General features: G+C 49.5%; 1 protein-coding gene across 1 annotated transcript in view; it reads right to left on the bottom strand.

The window, feature by feature from the left end:
• FAT2 (FAT atypical cadherin 2) overlaps positions 1 to 17,303 on the bottom strand; it is a 62,126-nt gene extending 44,823 nt beyond the window's left edge. Inside the window, exons 1-7 of the mRNA XM_049647960.1 lie at positions 14,042 to 17,303; positions 11,494 to 11,808; positions 5,977 to 6,035; positions 4,292 to 4,603; positions 3,073 to 3,283; positions 1,124 to 1,263; positions 246 to 527 (exon numbers count right to left, since the gene is read on the bottom strand). Of these exons, the coding sequence (XP_049503917.1) occupies positions 246 to 527; positions 1,124 to 1,263; positions 3,073 to 3,283; positions 4,292 to 4,603; positions 5,977 to 6,035; positions 11,494 to 11,808; positions 14,042 to 17,303 (4,581 nt within the window). The remainder of the gene's footprint in view (positions 1 to 245; positions 528 to 1,123; positions 1,264 to 3,072; positions 3,284 to 4,291; positions 4,604 to 5,976; positions 6,036 to 11,493; positions 11,809 to 14,041) is intronic.
• Between the last annotated feature and the right edge of the window lie 423 nt (positions 17,304 to 17,726).

Here is a 17,726-nt window from a genome sequence, read left to right as displayed (position 1 = left end):
GAGAAAGCCCAGGTTGTAGGAGTTTCCTTGGCAGCTCTGTAATCTCTTTCTTTACTCTCAGGCACCCCTTATGGAAGGTGCCTCTGGCAGGCTGGGAAGTGTCACATCTCATGTCATGCATCGTCATGAGCATCAGCGTACCTGGCTAATCAGGGAAGAGGGGACCTTCGGCGTGCCTCCAAGGGTGCCCACCCCCACATATCCACATGCAAGTGCATCTTTCCCTGGTTTTTCGGCTTACTCACCATAACTGTCAGCGTGTGCTGGGAGGGGCCCAAGCCAAGGTCCAACTTCCCCACGGTTACCAGGACACCACTGCTTGGGTCCAGCTGGAAGAGGCTGGCACTTGCTGGGTCTTGGCTGCCATGTATGGTGTAGATGAGGCCTTTGCCCTTGTCTGGATCCGTGGCCTGAACTCGGAGGAGCTCCACCCCAGGCAGTGTGTCCTGGGGAACTCTGACCTCATAATGAGCCTCCAGGAACTGGGGCCGATGGTGGTTGACATTGGCAATCATGAAGATGTAGACCTAGGGAGAATGAGAGGGAAAGGTAGCCTGTAAGCTCTAGGGGGTCAGTGACCTTGTCTGTCTGGTTCTTCGCCATACCATCGATGCCTCGAACAGTGCCTGGCACGCAGCAGTCACTCAATAAATATTTGTTGAATGAAAGATATGATTTCAAAATCACAAGGCTTTGAAATAATGTGCAGTCCAGTGGTTTTCAAAAACAAAATTTTGGTTAAAAGGACCTTTTCTTCAAGCGAATTTTTTAATGAAATTCCAATATATGAAGCAGGTAAATCTCTGGCTGCAACCACCGTAGAAATCTAGAGCCCCCACTGACCAGCATGCCTCATACCCCTGGCAGCCTCTATGGAACTCTATCCTTAATGGAAAACTGTTCATTGAGACAAAACCCTTCATTACACAGTGGGAACAAGAATTCTCCCAAGAGCACAGAAGTAGAAAATCTATCAGATAAGACTGGAAGGCAGAACCTTAATTCCAAATTCAGCATCTTCTGAAGTACACCACATCCACTGAAAGCCTTGTGTAGCTTCTTCCCAATGAAGGAAGCCTCCCGTCCCCTCTCAGCTCAGGGGGTCCCCAGTCAAGCCTCTAACCTGAGTGGCAATGGTGTGGGACCCATCGGTCACCTCCACGGTCAAATTATAGCTCGACCTCCTCCTTGTGTCGAGAGGCTTAGCGATGACAATGCTTCCTGTGGTCTTCTCAATGTCAAAGTCCATGTCCTGGTCACCACCTGGAGTGGGGGTGGGGAGGGGGAGGAGCACACACAGCCTCAGTGATGGAGACAGTAGGAGAGCAACGGGGTCTGTCTGGCACGTTTAGAGGAAGGGGTCGTAGATCCTGTCAAGTTCTTGTCAAATTACTACCAAGATCTGAGCGATGATACAGAAAAAGGCAAACTTATAAGGCCTGAAGAATGGCGGAGGAAGCCCGACGTTTGCCATAGAACGTGTTCTGCTACCAGGATGAGCTCTACCCCATGGCCTATAGGACAGTTTGCATAGCCTAAAGGTGCCTATGTGCAGGAGAAAAATGAAAATAACTCTGTTCAGGGCGCCCGGGTGGCTCAGTCGGTTAAGCACCCGACTTCGGCTCAGGTCATGATCTCACGGTTCACAGGTTAGAGCCCTGGGTCGGGCTCTGTGCTGACAGCTCAGAGCCTGGAGCCTGCTTCAGATTCTGTGTCTCCCTCTCGCTCTCTGCCCCTCCCCTGCTCACGCTCTGTCTCTCTCTCTCTCTCTCTCAAAAATAAATAAACATCAAAAAATTAAAAAAAAAAGAAAATAACTCTGTGCAAGAGGAAATTGATGCAATAAACTGTAAAAATCTAAAATGTAGAATTAGCATGCAGCTATTTAATTGTTTACTCAACAGAAATCTGTTTCGTGGCATGGAAATATGTTCATGTTATATTTTAAAAGGTTATAAAACAACATTTTAATATAACCCTAAAAGTGTGTGTGTGTGTGTGTGTGTGTGTGTGTAAAGAAAAACCACTAAAAGGAAAGACAGCAACATTTTAACAGTGGATTATCTTCTGATTAGTGGGGGTTTTGGTGATGTTATCATCTTCTCTGCATTTATTTGTCTCCTCTAAATGTTCTACAGACTACATGTGTTAATTTGTGCCAAAGGAAAAAGAAAAGCCAAACAAGAGGAACAGTTAGTCAGAATTGAAAGTCAATCCAGGAAGTCAAAAATCTTGGGACAGGTGTACATCCAATCTCTGAACTAGGCTGAGAATCTCTCTAATTGGACCCCAAAGTTCATGTGGTACTAAAACTCTTAGATATTCTTAACCTGGAATCCCTGGCTGCATTTCAAGGGATCTATAAATCCCTATATTTGTATTCTCGTGTGTGTGTGTGTGTGTGTGTGTGTGTGTGTGTGTGCACGCACATGCACATGTGCACACCTTTCTGGGAAGAGAGCCTAAGCGTTCATTAGATTCCCAAAGGATTCATCAGATTCTCAGAGGGGTCTATGCTCCCCTCCCCCTGGATATTTTAACAAAATCTTGGTTTAGAGACAAAAGAAATTTCAGAGAAGACCATGAGAGCTTGGACCCAAGTGTCTCCTACAAAGAGAATGGATCCTTTCCCCTGATCATGAGGACGGAACCTGGGATTAGAACATGAAGCATGGCCCCAGGGACAGCGGTCCTCAAGCCATGGTCAACGATATCAGCTCTGCAGGGATCTCACACTGAGGCAGAAGAGGAAACACAAAACTTGTGCTTTCTCCTCTGAATCTCCTAGGCACTTGGAGTAACTGGGGGACTGTCCCACTCTGGCTGGGGTACCAGTGAGGCCATGGAGGCTCGACCTGAGATCACAGTTGGTGTGGAAGGAAAGACTGGCAGGAGTGGTGCTTCTCCTCACCAGCTGCCCCAGAGAACAAGGGCAGAGACAGTCACCACTCACGGCCAAAGGAGGGGCTTCCAGGGAGCGTGACCTGAGTGAGCACGCTCAGAAGGACCATGCTGTGAAGACCGGGCCTGGGCTATAAGGATGGAAGGGGCTGACCCTCCTAGGGTCCTCACCGGAGATGTTGAACCAGAAGAGACCGGGTCGGCCCTCCACACTGATGACCCCCACCATGTGGTTCACGGGGTCCGTCTCCATGACTGTAAAGCTGTAGTGGGCCTCGTCAAAGGCCAGTGGTATGGAGGAGGGCCGGGGCTGGGGGATCCACTCGATGTGCAGCCGGACACTGGCTGAGAGTGGTGGCTGTCCACTGTCTGTTGCTTTGATCTGAAAAGAAGCCAAAACTGAAATTGAGGCCTTGTCTGCAGGGCTGGGCAAGAAATAAGAAGACCCAGGTGGCCAGGCGAGAGGCAGAGCATCCTGTGACTTCTGGAGCCGGCCTCCCGTCCACTCGTCCATTCATTCCACACACACAGCAGAAAGCCCTGATGTCAACAGGCACCACGCTGGTTGTTGCAGGTGCAGTGGGCACGAAACAGGTGACCTGCTCAAGAACTTCACGCGTAGTGAAAAAATAATCAAAGCCACTCTTAACGGAAGGCTTACTGTGTGCTGGTTCTAGAGCTGGGCTTGGCACACACAGACCCTTCTTAACAACCAAAACCATAAATTAGACGAGACTTTACGGAGCTCTCACTAGGATCAGGCCCTGCTCTGAGTGCAATATCTGATTTAATCCTCATGACAGCCCTGAGAGAGGTCCCGTTATATCTCCCTTTGCAGGAGCAAATGGGCTCAGCAAGGGGAACTCGGCTGCCCAGGATCGTCTGCCTCACCAGCAATGAGGTTGCTGGGGTTTGGAGTCAGGCTGTCGGACAGGAGAGTCCATATCCCAACCGCTTGCTATATTGGCTCCCTACAAGGAAACCGTTCTTATCCGCATTTTATAGATGCTAAAACAAAGGCTCAGAGAGGTTAAGTGGCTTGGCTTTGGGCAGGTGTAAAGTGGCAGAGCTAGAATTGGAACCTAGGCTTACTTTGATTCCAAAGCCTGTGCTACTCTCACCAAAATCCTTATCTCTAAGAACAGATCAGGTTTCCCAGGCAAGGACCCTATTGCCTTCAAAAAGAAAGGCCCAGAATTCTGATCCTTTGGCTGACGCTGGGGCTCCCATTTCTCTGGGAGAAAGCCAGGGAAGGGAATACCACCTCCACCATGCCTGAGGGCTGTCTCCCTTCTCTTGTATCCTCAAAGAAAATCCCTAACCGGTCATGACACTCCCCCCTCTGCGGCCTCCACCCCCCGCCCCCCTCCAACACACACACACCACTCACTGTTAGGATGTTGTACTCTCCGGCTGTGAAGGTATTGCTGGATGACACCATGCCTGTGGCTGGGTCGATGCTGAAGCTCCCCTCATCACTCTCCTCGATACTGTAGGTGACCCTGCCATTGAGACCCTCATCAGGGTCTGAAGCCACCAGCCTGTACACAGGCCCAGGGGTTGCCGGGCTCAGCCTCTCTGGAAGGCGGACATTGAAGAGTTTGTGGGAGAACACGGGGGGGTTGTCGTTGACATCTAAGATGCGGACCACCATCCTGGAGGTGGACTTTAAGGAGGGCTCCCCGTTGTCCAGCACAGTCACCTGGGTACAGAATGGAGTATGAATTGCCAAGTGCAAAGCAGTGAATATGCATCACCACCCACTGCAACCCTTCTGCTATCCCTGCCTTGCACAGCCTGGAAACATTAGCCAGGCTGTGTTTTGGTATATACTTGTGATTTTCATTATCATAACTTCACCTACTTGGAACCCAGCTCTCTGGTGACCTCGCCCATGGGAAAGCCAGCAAGAACAGAGAAGCCGGAAAGAATTGGAAGAAAACAAAGCCACAGAGGCTCTAGAGAAAAGCTCATGTTCTTTACTCAGGAGGCCCATGGGCCATTTCTCGGAGACCATTTACTTTTTATTTGCTTGTAATTCTCATAAGCTTTGTTCTCTGGTTTCCTTAAGCTACTGGAGGTTAGAAAAAAAACAAATGGGAAGATGTTTATGAAGGAGTGGGTGGTACCTTTTGAGTCAGACATGCCGACCAATGCATGAAATAAAATCCAGGGCAAGGGAAAAGGCACTAACTACTAAAACAACTTCAGAATCAAGGGCTATTTCATGTAGGGGCAAATCGTCCCATGCATCAAGGGCCCCGAGGGCCTCATACAAGATAGGACATTTCCACTCTAAGTGGTTCTGAATTTTTAAAATATTTTGGTGTTTGAAGAGAAATACCTCTGCTGAGCTAGGGAGAATGCTTGGTCCCTAGAAGGCCGTTTAGCAACTGCTTACTAATAATACCTGTCTCTTTCAAAGGGGAGGTGCAGAGCCTGAGAGCATAGAAGGTCAGTTTATTTCAATTCTGCTGAAGGAATGTGTGTCCCTCCCACCTGATGTCTTTAAGACTGGAAGAGATGCCCGTTCATCAGTTATGGATAGCTCCAGAGGGGGCATAAGTAGATTCCTTCTGATTTACTCCATTCTGGGTCAAGACTGATTCCTCTTGTTGGAATGGGCACCAGGGATGTTTACGTGATTTTACAAACATCCTAGAGCCCACGGATCTAGAGAACAAAGGTCTGGGCTTTCATCTGGGTCTGTACTGACCTGGTGCTTGACCTTGGGTATAGGGATGGGCTGGAAACCAGACTCAACAAGTACACAGCATGTGTGTACCACTCCCTATTCCTGCACTCACCACAGACATTACTAATCAATCAGCGCTTCCTGCCCAGCCCAGACATGGTTTCAGATTCCTTCCCTTCCCAGTGCTGGAGAGCCAGGAAAGACCCTGAGAGTCTTCACCACCAACCACAGCAAGACTCAGCTTAGGAAACTCCTCCGCCCTGAGCCTCAGTCACATTACTTAGAGATGCGCGTGTGGCCCCAAGGCCTGGCTCAGCTTCTGCTTGGCCTCCTTCAGGAGGTTTTTGAATCCAGTGAATGAGTTCACCACCATTACTCACCTCTAGGATGTGTTCATCCTTGTTCTCTCTGTCCAGCTGCCGGGCTGTGGATAGGAGACCTGGGGGAGAGGCGGAAGGAGGCACACCTGAGCGAAGGGCTCCCAGGGCCACTTTATTGAGAGTGTGTTCACGGATACATTTAAATCCTAGGGCAGAATTTTTCTGGTCTTTGGAGAGCAAAGGCATTAAGGGGAAATGGGGCCCTGAAGGAGGAGAAGGGGAAGTGAGGAAGGAGAGTACAGCAGAGACCATGGGATCCGCGGGTGTTCCCACCTACGTCCAGCTTTCACCATTAGAAGGGATGCTGTGGGGGCACCTGGGTGGCTCAGTTGGTTAAGCATCTGACTCTTGATTTTGGCTCAGGTCATGATCTCATGGTTTGTGAGTTCGAACCCCACATTGGGCTCTTCGCTGACAGTGCAGAGCCTGCTTGGGATTCTGTCTCTCTCTCTCTCTGCCCCTGCCCCACTCGCTCTCTCTGTCTCTCTCTCAAAATAAATAAATAAACTTAAAAAAAGAAATAGTAAAAAAAAGGGGGGGGAGGGATCTGTGCGCAATGTATTATTGGGAGCTTGGGGGCGGGGAGGCAGCTTGTGTTCCCTGGCTCCTCTCAGCTTGCCTGTAAGTTGAGGAAGGTGGATCTGGGTATCTGTGAGTCTAGTTTTGATTTCCTGTGGCACTATGGCTACAAACTGCAGGCATCTGAGGCCAGAGAGGAGAGAAGGTGCCAGCTGTCTACCGCCATCAGGAAAGTCAAGATGGAGGTGATGCTAGAGGTGATGCATCAGCACTGGGTAGGAAAGGTCTCTTGAATGAAAGCAGAGCAGGCAGGGGTCAGTGGGTCATCTGAAACTTTCAGCAAGTTTTTTTTAATCTTGTTTAGGCAATTAAATGATGGAGTCATGGAATGGAGTGTGAGGAAGGGGGCTCAGTGAGGGGAGAGGGGATCTGGTACTGGGTGGAGACTCCCGGTGCTGGAAATGGGAGCATGTGTGAGGGGTGGCCTCTGTTAGAGAAGTGTTACTGCCTTGTGAGGTAGAACCAAGTCACCCTTTTTCTTCCCTGACTGAGGGCAGGCATGGGGGGGGGGTGGGGGGGGTAGAGCAGAGAAGGTTCCTGGAAAGCCCCACAGCTAAAGGCCCTTCCAGTCAGGGAAGAAAGACACACTTCTCTGGGCCAGTGTGAATATTGTCCCAGGTCACCTCACTCAGCTCATCCCCAAGCTGAGGGGCCTGACGGGGAAGGGCCCAGGATCCCAGGCCCCCCAGGAGGAGTGCAGGGACAAAAGGGCCTCAGCTAGTAAACCTTCCTTCTGGCTCAGTCCTGGCTTTCCTCCTGCTTCTCTCTCTCCGTCCCCTTTTGTCCCTTTCTCTCCTCTCTCTCTCTCTCTCTCTCTCTCTGTCATTTATCCCTCACCGTCCTCCTTCTCTCTTCCTTACCCCTCTCTTCCTCTCTTCCCTCCCCTTATTTACCTCTCTGAATATCCGACATTGTCTGTCTCTGGTTTTTCTTCTCTCTCTCTCCCTTGTCTCACCACCGCATCCCCAGACCTTCTAAGGGCCAGTGTCCCTGGAATTCCTGCCTATGGCTTCCTGGATCATTGCCTCTGTTGTCAGCCTCATCCCTCTCTCTGAGGTCAGCGTCAGGATTCCCAGGGAGTGCCGTGTAGAATGGGGACATGGCAAAGCCGCCCCCCATGGGTCCTGTGTGAGGATCCTTCCTGGCATGAGGTGGACCCTCGTCATTTCTCCTCCCCAAACAAATGTTTCCCATCACCCATCTCAGGCCCATCTTTGACTTTCCTCTCCCTCATCCAGTGATTCTCCAACACCTGTTGATTCCACCTCTAATGGATTCCAGATCCTTCTACTCCATTCACCCTGCCCTACCACAGTCTAGATCTTACTCCAACCACCTTTGCAGCTCCCTCTCCTTCAGGGTCCCAACAGCCAACAGTCCTCCGTGTCCAGCTCTGTATAGATCTATATTGATTAACTCACTTAATCTTTACGATTACACAGGAGGTAGCTATCATCATGTCCATTTTACTGGTGGGAAAAGTCAGGCATAAAGCAGGTGAGTAACTTTACCTACCTCTTGCAGTTAATAAGTGAAGGAAGTTGGGGCATCTTGGTGGCCCAGGGGGTTAAACACCTGCCTGACCCTTGATTTTGGCTCAGGTCATGATCTCATGGTTCATGAGATCAAGCCCTGCATCAGGCTCTGTGCTGACAGTGTGGAGCCTGCTTGTGATTGATTCTCTCTCTCTCTCTCTCTCTCTCTCTCTCTTTCTCTCTCTCAAAAATAAATAAATAAACATTTTTTAAATTAAAAAAATAAGTAGGAGGAATGGGATCTGCATTTAGACAATTGCCCTACTTGCTGTCCCTTCCTCCCTGCTAGCTACTGCTCCAGTCGCTCTCCTTGCCCAGGTGTCCTTGCAGACTGCCGTCAGTCCCTCTCACCCTTCAGCTCAGCATGGCCACCCCTGCTCCATGAAGCTGTTGCTACTGTACCACACTGAGCAACTCTCCCTCTCCTCTGGGTGGCTGTGGCACCGCATCTACACATATCTTACAATGGGCTCGTTCGCACTGGCTCTCTAGTTTTTTATACCCAGATCTTCATGCTCTTGATGGGTTGAATTCCTCAAGGCCCCAAACTGTGTTTAATTATCTTCACATCTCAACACAGCACATAGTTTAAGTGCTTCATGAGGGCAGACACCTTTAAACATTTGTTGAACAAAGGAATGAAGCTTGGGCTTCACTAGAGGTGGTCGATGCTGGCAGAGATTCATTCATTAATGACTCTCTTATCTATTGAAGTCCTACTGTGTGCTAGGCACTGAAGATATTAAAGAAGGAAAAAACAATCAAGGTTCCTTTTCTAGAAAGCCTTTGAAGTTTAGTGGAGGACATAGATAATTTATGGAATAATCACACACATGAATATAATGTTCTGTGATAAGTGTTTAAAAAAGAAAGGAGAGGGGCGCCTGGGTGGCTCAGTCGGTTAAGCGTCTGACTTTGGCTCAGGTCACGATCTCGCGGTCCGTGAGTTCAAGCCCCGCGTCGGGCTCTGGGCTGATAGCTCAGTGCTTAGAGCCTGCTTCAGATTCTCTGTCTCCCTCTCTCTCTGCCCCTTCCCCGTTCATGCTCTGTCTCTCTCTGTCTCAAAAATAAATAAACTAAAAAAAAAAAAAAAAAAGAAAGGAGTAAGGGCCCCTGGGTAGTTCAGTCAGTTGAGCGTCCAGCTTCGGCTCAGGTCATGATCTCATGGTTCGTGAGTTTGAGCCCCGCACATTGCTTTCCGCTGTCAGCATAGAACTGATTTTGGATCCTCCGATCCCGCCTCTCTCTCTGCCCCTCCCCTACTGGTGCTCTCTATCTCAAAAATAAATAAACATTAAATTATTTTTTTTAAGTTGGGGGGCGGCACCTGGTTGGCTCAGTCAGATGAGCATCCAACTTCGGCTCAGGTCATGATCTCATGGCTGATGAGTTCGAGCCCCGTGTCAGGCCCTGTGCTGACAACTCAGAGCCTGGAGCCTGCCTCAGATTCTGTCTCTGTCTTTCTCTGCCCCTCCTCTGCTCACGCACTGTCTTTCTCTCTCTAATACAAATAAACATTAAAAAAATGTTTTTTTTAAAAAGTAGACTGAGCTGGGAGATGTATTATAGTGTCAGGAAAAACTGTAAAGAAAGAATGGCTGGGCTGGGATCTGAAAGAGGAGTGGGAGTTAGCCAGACTAAAGGAAAGGAAAAGAAACTTCTGGAAGAATGAACAGTGTATGCAAAGGCCATGTGTCAGGAGAGGGCACGGACTGAAACAGGCCATGTCGTCGGAACCAGAGTGGTAGGAGAAGAAAGGCAGGATGAAGCCCGAAAGGTCCACAGAGACCATGTCAGACGCAGCGTGGGAGACATGGCAGGATCTGGCTTTATCTTAGGGATGTGGGGGAACCATTCAAAGTATCCAGGCAGGGAAATGGGATGATGTAATGGTGGTGATAAGAAAGGGGGTCTGGGGCCTCCACTCCTGACTTATTATTTTATTTTTAAATGTTCGTGCTGGTTAAAATGTCTTCTCCTCAACTGCAGGAAGACTAAGGACATCTCTGCTCTCTGGGGCATTTTGCCAGACCCTGTGTCAGGGAACTGTTGACAGTAAACAGGATGGGGATTTGGAAGACATTGGGAAGCCAATGCCTTAGGTGAGAGACCTCTTCTCTCTTCTGCAAGGTCGGGGGGGGGGGGGGGGGGGGGGGGGGGGGACAGGATGGGCCCAGTGAGAGCCAGCTTAGGCCTGTTTTCCAGGGTGAAAGGATCCTTCTTAAAGGACTAATCCATTCCTTGAGATCAAAGGTTAACAGGAAAGGCTCCAAACCAATGTCCCTGTGCAAATAGATACTTGCGTCCTCCACCCACCGTCTGTCCCAGGACTTCCAGCCTCTTGCTCCTCCTCATTTCCTTCTGTCTTAAGGATGGGGAGCTAGTTTCTCCCTTTCCACCTCCTCCAATCTCGCCAGGGTTCTGTCCTTCCAAGAATGAATTATTGGAGCCAGAGAATAGGATCTTGGGTTCGGAGGAGAGAGCGTCTGCCCTCTCTGCTATCATATCGCTGTCCATCCTCTAAGAGAAAGATGTGGTTTGGAGACATATCCACAGCAGCGGGAGCTGGCTCTCAAATTCCAACAGCGACAGGAGCCAGGCAGGTAGCCTCAGTTTGAGAAGCAGGCTGAGGTTAGCACAAGAGGGAGGAAGGGCCCATGGGGACCAGAGGACAGGCACCTGCTCTGCATGGAGAGCTGCTGTTGGCTTCAGGTAGTTGAGGCCCTGTGCAAATGTGAGCTCAGTGTGGCCAGATCTCCTAGTTCTTTACGATCCACCGGAAATCTGGAGTGTTTTGTGGAATTTTCTAATTTTTAAACGCTGGCAACAACTTGAAAAATCATTGTTTAAAACTTGCACAAGCCAAACAAAACGCCTTTGTGGGCTATGTACCACCCACCGTCTTGCCCCAGATGGCCTTGGGCCAAGGATAGATGTTTATGAGATGGTTGACTCTACTGGAGTGGATCTCCACTGCCACCGCTCTGTGGGCAGGCTTGAGATCAGTTTAGAACTAGGGTTAAGAGATTGGATCTGTGGCTGTGACTCGAGGGAGGGGTCAGTTTGGGAGCACTCAGAGATCTGAAATAGTCCCAGCCTGGCCACCCAGGCATCCTGCTTGGCTTTCCTAGGCCCCAAGGAAAGAAAGCCAATATATTCTTGTTTTCCCAGAGAGATAGACTCCGCACAGCAGTGGTTCCCAAACTTAGCACCCCTGAGAATCCCCCGGATATTTTGTTAAATAAAAGATGGGTTTCTGGGCCCCGGCCTGTGGTAAGGTGGGGCCTGAGAATTTGAATTGCTAACACGTGGGCAGGTGATGCTGAGGATGCTGGTCCAAGACCAAACTGTGAAAAGCACTATGGTAGAGACTCCTATTCAGCCACACTCCTGAGGTCCTTACCTGTGAGCGGGTGAAGAACAAAGAATCCCATATTGTTCCCACCGGTGATGTTGAAGGTCAGCTTCCCTTTGGAGCTGGAGTCCGGGTCCCAGGCATCCAGCTGAAGCACAGAGGTGTGCAGGGGGGCATCCTCCCGGACGGAAGGGTAGAACACCGGCCTGGACATCCGGGGTGGGTTGTCGTTGACATCCATAACCTCAATGTAGACTTCAGTTACGGAAGAGAGAGGTATGGAACCTCTGTCCACTGCCAGTACCGTCAGCCAGTAGCAGGACACAGATTCTCGGTCCAGGGGTGCCAGAGTCTGGATCATACCTAGGGACAGTCGAGCACCAAACCCCAAATCTTTTAGAGCTCACAGTAGCTTTCGGAATCACCTTACCTAACAGTCCCCGGGCGATACTGTGGAAACAGGAGCGTTCCACAGGAAAAGGGACCTGCTGTCGATGTGGTGTGGGAGCTGCTGAGTTAAATGCATGCAAGTCGTAGCCTTGCTATAGAGCCTCTCAGAACCGTTCTCTGCTAAGATAAGCCCGTGACAGTTGTCCTTAAACCGGTTCCTTCAAGTTTCAAATAGTATAGATACCCATTTAAAGGTTAGGGACCTGATGACTAAATTGCTGTTCCCCTTTCCAGCATCCTTATGATTCTAGAGACCTCAGTTCATGCCTCAGTTCGCTCGCTCCACAGATTGCTTACTATGGGCCAGCACTGTTCTAGAAGTCGAGAGTCCGACAGTGAGCACAAGAGGGGTGCACCCTAAGTTCTCATGGGTCACGCTCAGCCGGAAGGACTTGTGCCAGAGGACAAGGCCCATGCTCACAGCTGTCGTGGGACAGAGCGGAAGGAATCTCACTGTTTTGTCAGCTGGAGGGACGAAGGCCCAGAGAGAGAACGTGATTTGATCAAGATCGTGTAGCAAGTGGGCCTGAAGAGCAGAGTCTCTTTTAACTGACTCTCAGTCTAATGCTCTTTCTACCACATCACCCTGCCCTTCACCCTGGAAATAAATCACCCATCAGATTGTAAGCTCTTTGAGGACAGTGACCTACCTTTATTCACCTGGGACCTCCCCCAAGGTGTCACTCTCAGAATCTCACAAGCAGAAGGTGCTTGTGAGTGTTTGGTGAATTGTACTTATTTTCTATGAAGCTTTAAAAGGAATAAATAGGGAAGTTCGGTCAGTTAAGCATCCAATTCTTCATTGCAGCTTGGGTCATGATCTCTCGGTTCGTGAGTTTGAGCCCTGGGTCAGGCTCTGTACTTACAGTGCGGAGCCTGCTTGGGATTCATTCTCTCTCTCTCCCAAAATAAATAAATAAACTTGGGGTGCCTGGTTGGCTCATTTGGTAAAGTGTCTGACTTCAGCTCAGGGCATGATCTCATGGTTCATGAGTTTGAGCCCCGAGTCGGGCTCTGTGCTGACAGCTCAGAGCCTGAAGTCTACTTCGGATTCTGTGTCTCCCTCACTCTTTGCTCCTCCCCTGCTTGTTCTCTCTCTGTCTCTCAAAAAGAAATAAACATTAAAAATTTTTTCTAAATAAATAAATAAACTTTAAAAAAAGGGAGTAAATAAGTTGGTGCCAACTTTTTGAAGGGTAATTTAGAAATTATGTATTAACATTGAAAATATGCATTATCCTTTGACCCAGCAACGGCATTTTTAAGAGTTTTTCCGATAGAGACTCATGCATATGAGTAAAAGTATATGATCAAGGATGTTACAGCTAGATGATAGAATAAAATGCAGCCATTAAAAAAGGAGGAAAAATACAGGTACTGATACGTAAGAGATCCTGGTGTTACGTGAAAAAAAAAGTGTTGCAGAATTAGTGTCTTTTGTATGATTTTCTCATATAATAAAATGAACAGTGATAAAATGTCAGACACGAAGAAGAAAAATTTACAAGATTATAGACCAAATTGTTAATAAAGATTATATCCAGGGAGATGGGACACACACACAAAAAAACATTCATATTTAGGGGCATCTGGATGGTTCACTCAGTTGAACGCCCAGCTCTTGATTTCAGCTCATGTCATGATCCCAGGCTTGTGGAATTGAGCCGTGCATTGGGCTCTGCACTGAGCCTGGAGACAGATTGAGATTTTCTCTCCCTCCCCCTTTGTCCCCTCCCCCACTGTCTCTCTCTCTCTAAAAAAAAATTTTTTTAAACATTCATTTTTAAATTATATATAAAAATTTATAGCCATGATGCATTACTTTTATAAGCATATGCATATACTGTATGTTTATGTGTGTGTATAAGTATATACACAAATGCTAGTGAGATGGCTGATTTGACTTCAATGGATACACACACACACACACACATGCGTGCGTGTGCACATATATACACATATATATATATATCTCCAGTATGATAAAGATTAATTTAAAATAAAATAAAAGGGACAAGAAGGAGAGTCCCTATTTATTGCCTTTTCTTTTTAGCCTGGAGCCTGTCTTCTTTCAGGACAGCCCCTGATCCCCTTAGGCCCATCCTCTCCAAGCACCTGGCACTCCCGTCCACCCCACTCCCAGTACCTGTGTCTTTGTTGATGCTAAAGGCTGCAAGACTGGTGCCAGCCCTCAGGAAGTACTGGAGCTCCCCATCCAAGCCACCATCATCATCGTGGGCAGCCACTACCATCACCTGGGTTCCCGAGGGACTGTTCTCCTGCACCTGGCCCTGGTGCACAAAGGAGGCAAAGCGGGGAGGGTGGAGATTCTCATTCACATCCAAGACTATCACTTCCACGTGGCAGAGGGTCCTGCGGGCCAGGGGCCGCCCACTGTCACTGGCCCACAGGCTCAGATTGTATCCAGCCCGCCTCTCAAAGTCCAGCTCTCTCTCCAGACTGAGCGCGCCAGTCATCGGGTCCACCTGGAAGGTCCCGTGGGCATCATCCAACAGGACATAACGCACTTCTCCCGCAGGGCCCACGTCAGGATCGGAGGCATCTAGAAACGTTAGAATAGTCCCGGGGGGCAGATCCTCTGGGACTTTCAGGCTGCTGAGTTCCGTGATACACTGAGGAGAGTTGTCATTGGCATCTTCCAATGTGATTTTCAGGTCAGTGACAGAGAAGAGTTGGTGGCCCTTCCTGGGCTGATCCCTGGCTTCCACCTTGAGTATATATTGTGGCTCTGATTCCCGGTCCAGGTGTCCTGTGACAGCCAGCTCCCCAGTGAGGGGATGGAGGGAGAACTTCTCTGTGGGGCTTAGCAGAGTGTAGCGAACCCTCCCATTGTCATCGGAATCGGCGTCTTTTGCTTTCAACTCGGCAATTGTGGTTCCAACTTCTGTGTTCTCCGAGACGGTTATCTCGTACCCACCAGGAGGAAATCTGGGTGCATTGTCATTCCAGTCTTTCACATTCACTGTCAGCAGCTTCCAGGATGACTTCTGGGGAGTGCCCAAGTCATACACTGTTACATTGAGGATGTAGAAACGGGTGGCTTCATAGTCCAAAGGGGCAGCTACCGTGAGCAGCCCTGTCTCCAGCTCAATGTCAAAGCAGCCCTCATCGTTGCCGTCTGCAATCACATAGACCAGTTTGCCATTAAATCCAGTATCAGGGTCAGTGGCTGCCAGGCGGGCCAGGGAGGTGTTGACAGGAACACGTTCAAGGATGTCAATGGACTGTGGGAAGTGGTCCTCAAACTGGGGCGTGTGATGATTGATCTGATATGCACTTAAGGAAATGAAGTCCTCATCACTGGAGTCCTGGTTCTGAAACCCAACAGAATGGAGGATGGCCTTTGTGAAGTGTGTCAATACTCCTGTTTTATCACATGTTACAGGGACCTCAAAACGAGGATCTTTCACTACAGTAACATTCAAAGTTGTGGGTGAGGCATAGTGTTTCCCATCTGAGGCTGTAATTTTCAGGGAGTAGTTGATGGGTTGACCAGTAGTAGTATGATTCATAAAAGAGCGCTTGAGGGATATCACTCCAGAGAAATGGTTTAGATCAAAATACCCTAGTTCATTGCCTGACACAAACTCGTATTTTAGGTTCTGCAGCTCGTCCACATCTATAGCGGACACAGTCATTAGTGATTTTCCTACCGGCCAGTCTTCGTGGATAGACCCAGTGCAGTTGACTTGCTCAAACATAGGCTTGTTGTCATTCAAGTTCTTGAGCCTAAGAGAAATAGACACTTCCTTTTCCTGGCGAAATGGGGAGCCCCAGTCTGATGCCCGCACCCGGAAGGTATAAATTCTTTTCATGAGCTCATAGTCCATGGGTTTGGAGGTGGAGATAATCCCCAGGTAAGGGTCAATAGAGAAGGGCACAGCTTTCGGACGAGTGATGGAATAGGTGATGTATCCATTCTCCCCATGATCCCGGTCTGTGGCAGTAACTGTCAGAATGCTGGTGCCTGGAGGGATGTTCTCATCAAAGGTGCCATCATAGGAGGACCTGTTGAAGATGGGGGCATGGTTGTTACAGTCCACTATATCAATGACCACGGTGGTGGAGGCCAGCCCCGGTGAGGTTCTGATGTGTAGCTGGTAGTGGGCTCGGTCATGGAAGTCCCTGAGCTTCGTGGTGGTGATGAGCCCAGTGCGAGCATTAAGTTTAAACCCTGCACTCTCTGAGGACGGCTTTAGAACATACTGCAGGTTGGGGAAGGCTCCGGTTACTTTCACCATCACCACGCGGCTGCCAGGCGGGGAAAACTCACTGAGCCGCACTCTGTAAACAGCCCTCTCAAATTTGAGGGAGGCCAGTTTGGAAGGGGGTAGGTGAAAGCCCCTGATCTGGGAATGAGAAGAAGGCCCGCTCCCACTCCTGGCCTGCAGGCTGAGGTTGAATCCATGAAGGTGCTCCAGCCAGTTGATGTCTTTGACAGACACCAAACTGAACTCACTGCCGCGGGCGTAAGACTTGATGGCTTTGAAGTACTTTCCAGGGTCACCCCCAACTATCTCTAGCGAGTCCACTTCGGCGCCGGAGCTATTTGCGTCTACCATGACGGTGGCGTAGGTGGCACCCTCCTTGCTGTCTGGCGGAGCCACCACCACCGAGGTGATGGCCAGGGGCTTCCTGAGGGCAGGCTCCACGTGGATGACGAGGGCAGCCAGATTGCCAAACCCGTTGCCCTCTGAGATTTTCCGCATGCGGTCCACAGCCAGCACCTGGAGCTCGTACCTCCCTCGCCAGGTGACGTTGAGCTTCCCAGCCAAGGTGACCACGCCGCTGGTGGGATGGATGGCGAACGTCTCCGACCTTGTGTTGAAGGCATAGTAGAACTTGGCATTCTGGCCCAGATCCGCATCTGTGGCGGTCACCTTGCAGATGGGGCTCTTGAGGGGCATGTCCTCAGAGATGGTGACTCGGTATGAAGGCGGGGAGAAGAGGGGCTTTAGGTCATTCTGGTCCAGGATGTGGACCACCACCCGGGTCAACGCTTCTAACTCCAAGGTCTTCTCCGTGGCTTGGATGATGAGGGTGTAGCTGTCTCGCACCTCCCTGTTCAGAAGGGCCGTGTTACTGCTCTTTGTTCTTATTCTCAGAAAGCAGAAGTCACCCACCACATACTCCTCTGTTTTAAACACATTGGCCATGTCCCCGGAGATGATCCGGTACCGCACTGCCCACTGGGGCTCGGCGAGGTAAATGCCCATTTTCACGGAGCTCTCCACGTAGGTCTTGGGGGCAGAGTTTTCGTAGATGGTCGCATTATAAAGAGAGTGTGTGAAGCGCCAGGCGGAGGAGGAGGGGATCCCTTCTCGGGGCTTCTCACAGGTTGTACAGCGGAGCAAGAAAATGACAAAGCCCCAGAAGGCAATAATCATGATGGAAAAACTCCTGAAGCCCTACGCACACACACACAAAAAAGTATGAGTTAGGAAAGAAATGGTTCCTACTGCGATGGTTCTTAGCTGGGATGATTTTGCCCCACAGGGGACACTCGGCAATGTCTGAAGACACCGTCAGCTATCCCAGCTTGTTGGGGAGGATGCTACTGGCATCTGTGGATCGAGGCTGGGGTGCTTCTAAACACCCTGCAACACACAGGACAGCCCCCCAACAACAACTAATGATCCAGCCCCAAATGTCAATAGTGCTCAGGTTGAGATACCTGTTAGTGTATCTAAACACTAACAGACTAATTTGAATGCTTTCTCAGGGGTAACTAGCAGATACAACATAGTCCTGACCACTTGACTCCTTTTCCCAAAGAACCTTCAATGGCTCCCCAGTGATGGTGGGATAAT

The sequence above is a fragment of the Panthera uncia genome, assembly GCF_023721935.1.
Source record: "Panthera uncia isolate 11264 chromosome A1 unlocalized genomic scaffold, Puncia_PCG_1.0 HiC_scaffold_17, whole genome shotgun sequence".
Taxonomy (NCBI): Eukaryota; Metazoa; Chordata; class Mammalia; order Carnivora; family Felidae; genus Panthera; species Panthera uncia.
The sequence above is the reverse complement of the archived record's forward strand: the minus strand, read 5'-3'. Positions and strand labels throughout refer to the sequence as shown.